The sequence below is a fragment of the Colletotrichum jinshuiense genome, chromosome 3, assembly GCF_051148585.1.
Source record: "Colletotrichum jinshuiense chromosome 3, complete sequence".
In the NCBI taxonomy this organism is placed as follows: Eukaryota; Fungi; Ascomycota; class Sordariomycetes; order Glomerellales; family Glomerellaceae; genus Colletotrichum; species Colletotrichum jinshuiense.
In genome coordinates this window covers 1,399,329-1,411,214 of record NC_139310.1, presented here as the reverse complement: position 1 = coordinate 1,411,214, position 11,886 = coordinate 1,399,329, and the positions used below count along the sequence as shown (strand labels likewise).

At 51.5% G+C, this 11,886-nt stretch overlaps 5 protein-coding genes across 5 annotated transcripts; 2 read left to right on the top strand and 3 right to left on the bottom strand.

Annotated features, from left to right (window-relative positions):
* Positions 1-316: 316 nt before the first annotated feature.
* Positions 317-2,058, top strand: EsH8_III_000419 (ammonium transporter AmtB-like domain-containing protein; the record flags this gene model as incomplete). The annotated part of the gene is made up of 5 exons (XM_083262144.1): positions 317-415; positions 514-796; positions 866-992; positions 1,052-1,485; positions 1,571-2,058. The coding sequence occupies 5 exons, from the start codon at positions 317-319 to the stop codon at positions 2,056-2,058; spliced, it is 1,431 nt and encodes a 476-aa protein (XP_083122631.1).
* Positions 2,059-3,420: 1,362 nt separating this feature from the next.
* Positions 3,421-4,437, top strand: EsH8_III_000418 (NUDIX hydrolase; the record flags this gene model as incomplete). Its single annotated transcript, XM_083262143.1, has 2 exons — positions 3,421-3,488; positions 3,549-4,437. The coding sequence occupies 2 exons, from the start codon at positions 3,421-3,423 to the stop codon at positions 4,435-4,437; spliced, it is 957 nt and encodes a 318-aa protein (XP_083122630.1).
* A 162-nt stretch (positions 4,438-4,599) lies between these two features.
* EsH8_III_000417 (uncharacterized protein) lies at positions 4,600-6,583 on the bottom strand (the record flags this gene model as incomplete). The annotated part of the gene is made up of 4 exons (XM_083262142.1): positions 4,600-4,773; positions 4,842-5,046; positions 5,109-6,203; positions 6,276-6,583. 4 exons carry the CDS (start codon positions 6,581-6,583, stop codon positions 4,600-4,602), a joined length of 1,782 nt encoding a protein of 593 aa, XP_083122629.1.
* Positions 6,584-9,290: 2,707 nt separating this feature from the next.
* Positions 9,291-10,273, bottom strand: EsH8_III_000416 (uncharacterized protein; the record flags this gene model as incomplete). The annotated part of the gene is made up of 3 exons (XM_083262141.1): positions 9,291-9,524; positions 9,587-10,002; positions 10,096-10,273. The coding sequence occupies 3 exons, from the start codon at positions 10,271-10,273 to the stop codon at positions 9,291-9,293; spliced, it is 828 nt and encodes a 275-aa protein (XP_083122628.1).
* Positions 10,274-10,733: 460 nt separating this feature from the next.
* EsH8_III_000415 (CAP domain-containing protein) lies at positions 10,734-11,354 on the bottom strand (the record flags this gene model as incomplete). Its single annotated transcript, XM_083262140.1, has 1 exon — positions 10,734-11,354. The coding sequence occupies one exon, from the start codon at positions 11,352-11,354 to the stop codon at positions 10,734-10,736; it is 621 nt and encodes a 206-aa protein (XP_083122627.1).
* Positions 11,355-11,886: the final 532 nt, after the last annotated feature.

The following is an 11,886-nucleotide window of genomic DNA, read 5'->3' as shown; positions in this document are numbered from 1 at the left end:
AATCAGCGACCATGCTCTTATCTGGCATCAGGGAGGTGATGAGAGCCAAGACCATGGTGAACATGCTTAATTTTGTTACAGCGCAGACCTGTATCAACCTTATCTAAGCTTGAGACTGGAGCCGAGTGATAGCTACCAGCAGTTTGGGGCCGGCAGCTCAGAAAGATAGATTTAAGTGGTTCCCTACTGTCCTTTTGGAAAGACTTATTATATGATCGGTCCGCGGTTCTGGTTCTTCAACAAAAAAAGCAATTCCCTTGGTGTGCGGATTTATGCGTGAAGTTCTTGTTCACTAGGAATTCATCTCGTGAGCATCATGGCGGAAGTCATCCCAGTGACCGAGTTTCCCGACTATGCTGTCGACCCGACGGGCGGCAACCCGATCACCCATGACCTCAATGCACCATATGATAAGGTGAGGAACATTTTAGAACACCATTGAGCTTTCAATTCCATGTTGCCCGCTCGTCTTGAGAGTTTCCTCCCCCAGCTGACGGTGCCAAACAAATGCAGGGTGACCTATGCTGGGTGCTGGTGTGCACCATTCTATGCTGGCAAATCACGCCAGCTATCGGATTCCTCTATGCCGGAATGCACCGCAAAAAGGCGGCCTTGACAATGGTGCTGCAGTCTCTCTTCTGTGCTTCAGCTTGCGGCTTGCAATACTGGATCTATGGCGCATCGCTTTATCAGTCACGAACGACAAATCCGATCCTGGGTGATGTGTCTCTCGCCGCCTTCCACAACATCCTGGCATCCCCGTCCTTCGCCAACTCTGACGTTCCAGACATATTGTGTAAGTTGTGTCCGGTATTGATTTGCTTTTGCTGGGATTGAAAATAATCTGACCAATTCTGGTGATCAGACGCTGCTTTTGGCTTCACCTTCGTCACAGCCACCGCAATGATTTTGGCTGGAGCTATGCTTGAGCGCGGTCGTCTTGGGCCAAGCATGTTTTTCATCCTATGCTGGACCACATTTGTCTATTATGTGTAAGTCCTATCCCTGGTTTCTACCACCCGCATATAGGAGTGATGCTGATCTATATCAGTCTGGCGTATTGGGAATGGAACCCCAGCGGCTGGCTCTACCAACTTGGCCTTTACGACTTTGCTGGGTCCGGTCCGGTCCACATTGCCAGCGGATTCGGCGCCCTTGCCTGGTCAATGATGCTAGGCCCTCGTATTGATGAGAACGCCGCAATGAAGAAGAAATACGCACCGCATTACAAACCACACAACCCCTTATTGATGACTCTGGGCACTGTTCTAATCTGGTTCGGATGGTTCGCGTTCAACGGAGCGAGTACGGCAAACCTCAGCCTGCGGTCCGTTTACGTGGTTGTGAACACAAACTTTGCAGCCTGCGGTGGTGGCATTACGTGGGTGCTTCTTGATTACATCTACATCAAGAAGTTTAGCCTAATCGGTTTCTGCTCTGGCATCATTTCTGGCTTGGTCGGAATCACTCCGGCTGCTGGCTTCGGTAGGCTCTCCTCTTTCACATCTGCTGCCCAAAGTGAGCGTGTTCGAGATTAATACAACGGCACTAACGCGAAAGCTTTTCCTAGTACTCGTCTACGTTTCACCTCTTGTCGGTATGCTGACTGCCGTCTGCTGCTTTTACACTGTCCGATACCAATATCTTCTCCGAGTGGATGACGGCCTCGATATTTTCGCAATCCACGGCGTTGGTGGCTATGTCGGCGACATTTTGACAGGCTTATTTGCTCACAAGATGGTCCCTGCTCTCGACGGAGTCAGTGGCGACACCTACGAAGGCGGTTGGTGGAACGGCAATTTTCGACAACTGGGCCTGCAGCTGGCTGGAGCGACGACATGTGCCGCCTGGTCGTTTTTTGTCTCCTGCATCTTGCTGTTCCTCATCAACAAGATTCCCGGTATGCATATCCGCGCAACTGAGGAAGATGAGTTGCGCGGCCTCGACTTTGCGTATATCGAGGATGCCATCTCAGACTACGACGAGGGGAGCTTGATTATCCACAACGGCCAAGCGGTTAGGGCTCCGACTCCTCCTAGTGTATCCAAGAGCTCCTAAGCGTACAATTTGCTGGCTCAACTTTTAGAGCTTTCATAGATTCGATAATAGATTTATTGGTACATCCACTGATATGGCCTTGCGAATGTCACGAGCTGTAATGTTCTCACAAAACATACCTTCGGGTCTGATTACATCGAAGGTGCTGTGAAACATTATGATGCCATCAATACTAAAGCAGAGAAGCAATTAAAGCGAACCAGAACTAGGTGGTTGTTGCAGGAAACTTGGTTGACTACTATCGTTTTGAGTTGGACGAAGACCCTTTACCTCATGTTCAACAGTAGACTATCGTTTCAACATAGTATATTGCCGTTATCGTGGTAGTTTAAATACTGTTTAAGACTTGTCTCCCTTACTCTCGGCAACATATTTTATGTTATAGACGTGCTTCCGGTAGAGGTTCAAGGTTCCCGGATTGTAGACACTTACTTGAATGCATTACATGAATAATGCGAACAGCCTAGCTTGTATAGATTGCTTTCACATCTTTCAAGTTTATGCCCACATTTCATTAATGCCCCATTCCCCGAACCAGCTTCTGGGGAGCAGTTTATAACTCAATATAGCCAATCACAAGACGCTGCATAGCGAGTACTGGCCAAAGGGTAACAGTCCAGATTTACCAACATTTTTGGGACCGGCCCCAGCTTCATGGTATATGCCCTTGTTTACAATAAAGCAAATACATTTTCTTTAGACAAGGATTTAAAGTCTGAGGTCAATGGTAATACGGACCTGCTGTCCATGTTCTGTTGATGTTGCGTGCCGGCACGCAGAGCGCTTCGACCTGGAGCATATTGACTTGGTTCGAGGATCGCCCCAGGGCTACTCCGGAGTCACGATAGCACGATACCCAGAGTAGTTTATCACGCCGGATTCTTCCAAGCCTCAGTGTCGATTTCATGACCTACATCGCTCCTCTATGGCATTTCGAGGTGAAGACCAGTTCTTCCCGTCGGCTGAGTCATCCATTAATTCCAGGTGCTGGCCATAATAGTATATCAGGCGTGGGGTAGACAGTCCACTGTACATATTCGAGGGAGGATTACTCCGCCTCTGCCAACCCCCAAATCGCCCCTACCGATTCCCCAGGCGCTGCGTACGGGGGAACGTGTTACCCGAAGAACCCTCGAAAGCCGACTAAGAGAATGGAGCCATTCACGCAATTTCAAGAGGTCTTCTAGCCCAGAAACCCCTAACCTGAAGCGGGTCTATCTATGCATGTATACTAAGTATCTTATTTTTTACTCGATTTTCTCACCCCAACTTCTACCCATCACCCCACGTGGACACATCACGTCATTCACTCCCTCTTGACAGACCGAAAGATTTCCTGGGCAAAGTCTACGATCAATAGCCATGGAATCGCAGGCTAAGAGAGAATCAAGGCATACGAGCTACCTGCCTCTCATTAACAAAGTCGACAAGTACGTCGTCGATAAGTGCCCCTCTATAGAAAGGACCACCAGGCCCTAATCAGAACTCAGTATTCCCCTGGACTTCGACTTCAACACACTCTACAGACTCTATTTGCCCAAAGATGCAAGACCTCACGGCTTCATGGTCCCAAGCACTGTTGAGCGCCTACCCTGGACGTCGGACTTCCACATAGACCACGACGAGCGCAAAGTACAGCTCCTCGATACCACAGGCAAAGATGGCGATGAACCTGGCAAGGCCTGCATCAATGCGTTCCAGCACGTCGTCGATGCCGCCATCGCATCCGACTCATTCCCCTCGTTGAACAAGTTGCACAGCGAGCACTTCAGGATCATCGGCGCAAACCACTTCGTCTCAATTGAGCGGTTCCCCGCGCCCCTCTTTGGTATCTCCTCGCGCGGCGCTCATATGACGGCTTACGTCAAAACAAGCGAGGGCCTCAAGATTTGGGTGCCGAAGCGGAGCGCACACCTGTTTACGTACCCGAATCTGCTCGACACCACCGTCGCCGGCGGCGTGAAGGCCGAAGATTCCCCTTTCGACTGCATCGTCGCCGAGGCCAGCGAGGAGGCCTCGCTGCCTGTGGACTTTGTCAAGGACAATGCCCGTGCCGTTGGAGCAGTGACGTATTGCAGCATGAATAAGCAAAAGGGCACATTTTTCCCAACTGTTCTTTACGTCTACGACATTGAGCTCCCGGAGTCGATAAAACCCGTGCCAGGTGATGACGAGGTGTCCGGCTTCGAGCTCATGACGGTTTCCCAGGTTGAGAATGCCATGTTGGAGGAGCAGTTCAAGCCAAACTGCGTTTTGGTGATGCTCGACTTCTTTATCCGGCACAACATCATCACCTCGGAGAACCACGGAGATTACCTCGAGATCGTCACGAGAATGCGGCGGCATCTTCCCGTTCCAACTAGTCGGGAGCAAAAATGAAGGGCGAACCATCGGCGGTCACGGCTTATGTCCATAGTACAAACGTCTCGGCGTATGGGGCAAGGAAGCTTCAAGTAACGTATTGCCCGCGTGGAAAGCGCATAAATGATCAATTATGTACTCTGCGATAGAAGCCGACTGATAGACAATGTTGCATTCACCTTAAAGCTTCTTGCAAAGTCTTGTGCCGTACTCAATTTCCGTCCAATCCTCCGTCCCTGGAGTCGCAACGGCGTAAAACACTCCGTTGGGGTCCCATTTCTTGCGCAAGCTGAACAACGTAGGGTAAACTGAGCCCCAGAATGCTTCTTGCCAGTTGGGTTGGAAAGGATCAGCCTGTCATCCAGTCGTTAGCAGTCGAGCTCTTCTCCATGGTTTTTCCAAAGTTTGACTGATTGACTTACCTCGTTGACATAGGTGCACCCATCCGGTCCGGCCTGTCGCAGGGCCTCGTCTTGAATGTTGGTCAAGACGTTCTGCAGGTCTGCCTTCTTTTCCAGGCTGGCACCGATGGGAACTGGCAGGATGGTGATGATGAAGTCGGTCGCGTTCCTAAAGCGGGGATGCGTCGCACTGTTGGACTCTGGCCATCCATGTCCCGCGTTCCACCTGTATGGATGGTTAGTGAGATGCTGTGAATCATAGCTAGGTAGGGCAACAAAGTCACGCACAAATGTCCAACCATAAAACCGTTGTACTGCAAGTCCTCCCGTGGGCTGACAACCGTCTTGAACGCGTCAATGATTTGGTCATTGCGCTTCTCAACGTCCGAATGGCTGAACATCCAACCACCTGTCAACCCGTGTGCCCCTGCCTGCTCATCCTGGAAGAGGTCAATGTATAGGTCGAAGAAGGTACTGAAACCCTTGGTCGAGGACGTGAATGGGATGCCGTTCGCCTTGAGCTCGTCGATCATGGGCTGGAGAATCTTGTCCAGCGCACCCTGCGTCTGTCCGACGGCAACGAAGGGTTGGACGTTAAGCATCATCGGGCCGACCTCGAAGTATACATAGAGTCCATTGTCGACGAAGTGGTTGGACCACTTATGGAACACTCTCACGCCTTCCCAGAATACAGTCTCGTTGGTCGTGTGCGTCCCGTTGATGTACAGAACACCACCAGCAGCTTGTTCCTCAGGGTAGGTACGGAAGGTTACAGAAGTGACGATGGCGTAGGACGACGGACCGCCACCCTTAAGGCCGTAGAACAAGTCGGCGTTCTCTTTGGCGTTCGCCTTGACGTACTTGCCGTCGGCGGTAATGGCCTCGAACTCCAACGCGTTATCGGCGGTCATGCCGTGGAGCGTAGTCAACGGTCCGTGGCCACCGCCTCCAACAAGGCCGCCGGCAATACCAACGGTCGGGCACTCGCCTGTGACGACGACTACGGGCGGGCTTTGGGCATTGGCCGCCTTGAGCAACGCGCGGCCTTGGACCCCGGCCCCGATGGTTACGGTACCGCCGTTGTAGCTGCCAGGGCCACTCCACTTCTTGGCGAATTTGATATCCTGGAAACTATGGGTGTTGATGATAAGAGCGCCCCATCCCGTACTGCGGCCAATGAAGTCGTGGCCCGTGTTGCGGATGATCAGGCGCAGGTTGTTGTCGCGGGCGAAGTCAATGCCTGCTTTGATGTGCTGCTTCTTGGTCGCCTTGATCACATAGACACCATAGTTGCCCAGAGTACAGGGCTCCGTAGGGTCATCCGTCGGCAGGCAGGTCGTGTTGGTGAAGTACTTCCATAGGTTAAGGCCCAGCTGGTCGGTTCTGCGAGAACTCAGTTAGCTTGTGATACCCTGCCACAGCCGATATGAAGTGCGGTGAAAGAAGTAGACTTACGTCCACTGCTCGTCGGTGTATTTGGCAGTCACCTCTGCGCATTTGGCAGCATCGTATGAAGGGATAGTGCCAAGTGTGCCGTTGAAGGTGTTGTGGCACGCGGCCTCGGGGGGAACATGGACGTTGAGGTTTCCCTCCACCGTCGCATTCAGTTTGCTCCACGCATTGGCTTTGGGCCAGCATTTGTCTCCAAAGTAGCACTTGCAACCGTACTTCTGACCCTCCCATGTACGCGGGACGAGGTCGGCGGCAACGACGCCTTGGACAAGGGCTGTCGCACCGAGAACGAGGTCTGAAAAGCGAACCATGATGGCGATCGAAGCGTGAAACTCAAGATGCGCGGCCCGCAAAGCAACGACTCAGACAGCAGCTCCGAGAGATTATGTATTTCTGTTCAAGACACGCCGGCGGGCAGTCGGCTACGCGTATTACTCGAGCTCCCCTTGCTTCAGCCTTGGCCTTTTTCGTTGACCCGTCTCCCCGCGCCTCACTAGACCCGCTGCCAGGGCATTTTCACGTCACCGAGATATAGACTAGTGTTCACACTGCAACCCAGCAGCTGCACCTCTCACTCAGCGCATCTCCGCTAACAGAGGTACTCTTACGCTGTCAGCACTATACCCACCTTTCTCTGCCATTTAGCCTACCAGGTTGCCGGCGCAGCGCTTCTTCGGAGGCCGGCGGGCAGGGTTCGTGACAGGGAAGGGAGGCGAATCTTTTCAGCCGGCTGTATCGAGGGTATTAAAACCGCACTATCGAAGATTTTGATCATGTTATTGCAGAATTACGGAGACAGGTTGGTCCAGTTTGAAAATTAAAGTTGCCCGGTACTTGCAAAGGCTCCCAATCCCACACCGCTAATATACATCTTTTACGTTTGAGACTAGTGTCGAAATTGAATTGCGGGAGGAAAAGAAGTTTACTTTGGCCCGCCAAGTCCACCGCGGGAGAAGAACAGGTCCCGTGAGTGGCGTCGGACCGTCCCTGACAGGGGGGCGAAAGGTACGTAGAACAACTTCCAACGAATAATTGATTGCAAATGCCTTAGTGCTCACCATTGGCCCTCAAAACAGGAGGGGGGCCGTTGCCGGCACATGGAGCCGACCAAGACCCCTGAGGCTAGCTTTCCCAGAAGTGAGCTCATGTCCGATGCATTGACTGGCTATAGATTCCCAGGATGTTGACGAGCCGTATGAACTGAGGGCCGTTGGGAGCGGGCTGAGCAGAGGCTAAAGCTGGCTCCCCGGAGGCGACGTTTGGCAGCTTCCTCCTGCGGTAAGGCGTAGGCGGAGAAACAGTTCTGCCAACTCAAGTTTTCCTTGCGCTCGGACGTGAGCTTTTCAAGGTGGTCTTCTGGGGTTCTGGCGAAAGAGGGCCCAGGCTTTGATTGACAGGGGAGAAAGGTAGGTAAATTGCGCACAATCCCCGTAAGCTATCAAACGGTCGACCAACGATAGGAACACCATCAGCAAATGATTCCACATGACCACGTAGGATTGTGATATGCAACGGCACTGTGCCTGCTTGGCGTGGTAAGAGTATGCAATTGGAGGATTGGCGACGCGGGTTTGGGTCCGATCCGAGCTTTGCAGAACGCCTGATGTCGTAGTTTTATTATTGCTTCCACGAAATCCATGCACAGAAGGCTCTTGCTGTGTGTACTGACCGTCTTGATGCTTCCCCCTGGGTTCAGGTAACAAGGTCTGGGATTCTTCGGGTTTAACATTGCTGCTAGCTGTTTACTTGTATATGAGTCTGAGGCTGCTTGAGGCTCTCTAGACAAGCGTGTTCCCCAGGATGGAATATAATTACATGAACCGTTGCATGGAGCTTGATTGCAGGTTGCGTCCGATCCACCCTAGGTTATGTGCCGGCAGTGCTGCCGTACCAGAACTGAAGCCGCTGCCGGGCAATGGACACCCGCGCGGAACGACGATCGCAAGCACAGTTCTTCACTATGTATGGGCGTAATCGGGATTTCTTATAGGCAAACCCTCTTTACAAAACTACTTATGATCACTGTGTTTATTCACAAACGTTCATTTTATCAACTATCCAACAAGTACAGTACATGTCTCAACTCGGAACAAAACGAAAACAGCAATTTCTTCCAAGTAGGGTATGCCAAACTACAACATTCAAACGAGTTTGATGCCCTCAATTTTCCTACTTCTATTCTATAAGACTTTTATGGCAATCTTGGTTGGAATTTCTCCTACAGAATAGGAATTGATCAGGTGCACCAACATGCAATGTCACCTTTTCACAAATAATCTCCCGCGCATCCTTGGGATATTGTGGCACGACATCCAGCACTGTCACCGACGGCGCCAAGATAAGACGCACCCCCATCATTGGGAGCTCCTGTCCGATACAATTCCTTAGGCCCAGGTCGAACGATCGGAACGCACTCTTTACCCGGTGCGAGGGGTCGCCCTTCTTAACCAACCACTGTTTAGGAGTCCTTTTATCCAGCTGCGGCAAAATAGCCTCCCAGCGGTGCATTGTCCAAGACGCGGCAAACATTATGATTCGGTTTGCGGGAACCGCTCACCTGTTTCCGGTTGGGCGAGAAAGATATCCGGAACGCCTTGCGACATGTCGGATGGTGCCGATGGGCGGAAAGAGGCAGAGCGTTAGGGCGTTGATCACGGCGGTGGCGTATGCAAGCTTGTTTAGAAACGTGGGATTGTCAACAAGGATTTTCAACAACCCGGGAAGTTGCGAGATTCAGATCGTCACTAGGCACCTCGCTGTGCTCGAGTCGGACCTTGGAACGTGAAACAATGCTGGCATGCATCGGCCAACATATGGATTCCTTTCATCAAGGTCGGCATATGTACGTGATGCCACTCAGTGTGTTTGATATGGTCCTAGTGTATTTTGTTCCTACGTCTCATAAGAGCTGTTCATCTACGTTATTGCAGAAGCTAGCACTCCTTGTTAGTTATTCAGACCGCCCGCTACGAAACAAGTTCTGTGTTGCCATGTTTCTGAAGACAGCAATGTGGATATTTAATGCTCACAATACCACTTGTCTTCCGATTCATCCAAGTGTTGCACGCGGTTAAAAATAAAGTTCTCCATCTCAAATGTCGCAAGCCTCTCAAACCAGGCATTCGGAACGTCAGATGCCTGCAGCTTCATCAATCCGTTGTAGTTGTCGGCATCCTCAACGCCCTTGAAGCGTCTTACGGCTGCCGAGTCTACGAGCCAGACATGGGCGAGGTTGAAGACCTTGTCTCGGGACTGGACATGGAGATGGGTCAGAATGGTTGTCTAAGAAACCAAATGGGGAAGAGGGGGTTTACCCGTCTTTCTGCACGGGTCACCGGTCCCAGTGGTGGAGTGTTGTCGGGTAGGGCGGCGAGTGAGCGAAGGGCGTTCTCGTCAATTACCAGAAAGTCGCAGAATCTGGGGTTGTCAAGAGGGTCGAATTCAACATCACCGACGGCATTATCGCGCCAAGTTTCGAAAACCTTTGTGAGGGTTTCAATGTCACTCTGATTGGCCCTTGCCAGGTCAGGCAATTTTAACTCCATCGAGTCTTTGTCTTCGATGATCTCGAGGATAAAGCGTCGCGCAAGTTCCTCATTGACGGAGGCGTCGGGTTTGTATTTGATCAGACGATTTTGGTGGATGAAATACTGCGTTACCCAGCGTTTCATCTTTTCCATCACGATCGGCCATAGAGTATGTGATTCATCCGAGTATACAGTACGCAAGACTAAAAAGGTTAGATGAGGACACAGAGAAAAATATGGTCGAGTGCCATATTTGGGGTTAAGAGATGCATGGCGAATATATGAAATGAAGATACCCGTGTAACCCCACGATCCCTCAGCGTACGTGATGCCCGACATTCTGCAACGGCCCATCGAGAGGAACAGTTCCCACACTCTCCCCATTGCCTGTGTGTCTTTGTCGCGATTCCAGGCTTGCCCATAGTGCTTGTAGAATTGGGGCTCGGGCTCGGGAAACGTCTCCTGGATCGACATCTTTGGTACGTGCGGTCTCACCGAGTGAAATCGGATGCCAATCTACCGACGCTGAATTACGTGCAGCGGAATGTGTTAGCAGTAGCGTGGCAGCCAGCGAAATATGAGCGTGGGAATAGCTAATTGAGGAGAGGATATATCCATGCTACTGAAGGAAGCAAAAGAAGCATAGTGGCCAGTTTTGCGTCCAACGAAATACTCATTCATCTAACCGAGATCGCATTCCTCATGCGAATAAGTCGTTATTTGGGCTACCCCTGCATGGGTCAAATGGTTTGACGTTTAGAGCAATGGCTGGGGCTGAACATGATTGTGTCGGCTGATAATCAATGATCACTGCAGCAGCTAGCGTATGCAGACGTTGGAGCTTTGACGTTATTCGGTCCCAAGTTCATGCCTTTACATCTGTGAATTGGTGTATCATCAAATTTGACGTGGCATTTTTGCTACTCTTGACCCATCAGGACATTAACCACACCGTCGCCACCCCAACAGCAACCAGCAACATCATCTGGGGAGTTATTTTCGCCCCAGGACCCTCTTGTTCCTGCACCTGCTCTTCAAACTGACCGATGACATTCCCCCTCGGCCAGTACTCGCAAACAAGATACCACTGCCCGTCGCCGCATAGCTTGCGCCCGCATCCGACGTCCGTGGTATTTTTCCAAACCAGTTGCGTAAAGTGGCCCGTGTCCTCGTCGAACTCCCCCTTGTCGAAATCGTATTCGTCACGCTCCTCGCCCCAAGCTTCTATGCTGGACGTCGTGTTCGCGTATCCCTTGGCCAAGTTCTCGCCGTAAGGACCTCCGGAGTGCTCAAAGTCGCAGCTGTCGCCGGACATGTCGTCCAGATAGTCGGTCGCGAAATCAGCGAGTGTGTCGTTCCAGGTTACGTCTGATGCATTGTGCTCGCCGCGATAAAAGTTTGTGCTGTTGAGCACTGCAGAAGTAAAGGTATCATCCGACGTCCATTCTGGCTCCGCGGTCGGGCTCGGTGGCCCTTCAGTGATTGTAGTAACTACGGTCTGGGCTGAGATGGAGGAAAGGAAGGGGGCGAGGGCGATAAGAGTCGCTAGATGCATTGCGATGATTTGTTGCTTTAGTTATTGTTTATTTCACTTATCATCCAGCGGGCCGTAGCCGGTTATGAGACCAGAGTAAAAACGGAACATCATATCTGGTTCATAAGGCCCTTCCCAGTGTTATAAAATTACAGTGCCTGTTTGTTCACTCATGGCTTTTCGCTCTCCGAACGATTAACCAAGCGCCAAAACCAGATTTTGCTTCGCTGCCAACACCTTTTAGCCAGTCAATTTGGCCGCGAGGACGCAAGATGACGCATTCTGCCCTTATGGTGTACATTCCAAGGCCAGTTTCGCTGTAAGTGGCTGACGTCCAGCCCCTGCCAGGCCAATCAGCCCTGTGCTTGGGTCCCTTGGCAGGCCATTCAGGGTCTCTGACGTTGGTTTCCCGGGCGCCTGTGGCTGCAGCACTGCCCCTCTGCTGTGAGCTGATCATTAACCATTTCGCCGGTGTTCCCGGATTTTTGGATTCATGGCATCTTGCATACGCGTTTCTCATCCGGCGATCCGATGGGGAGAGAAAGAAACAACC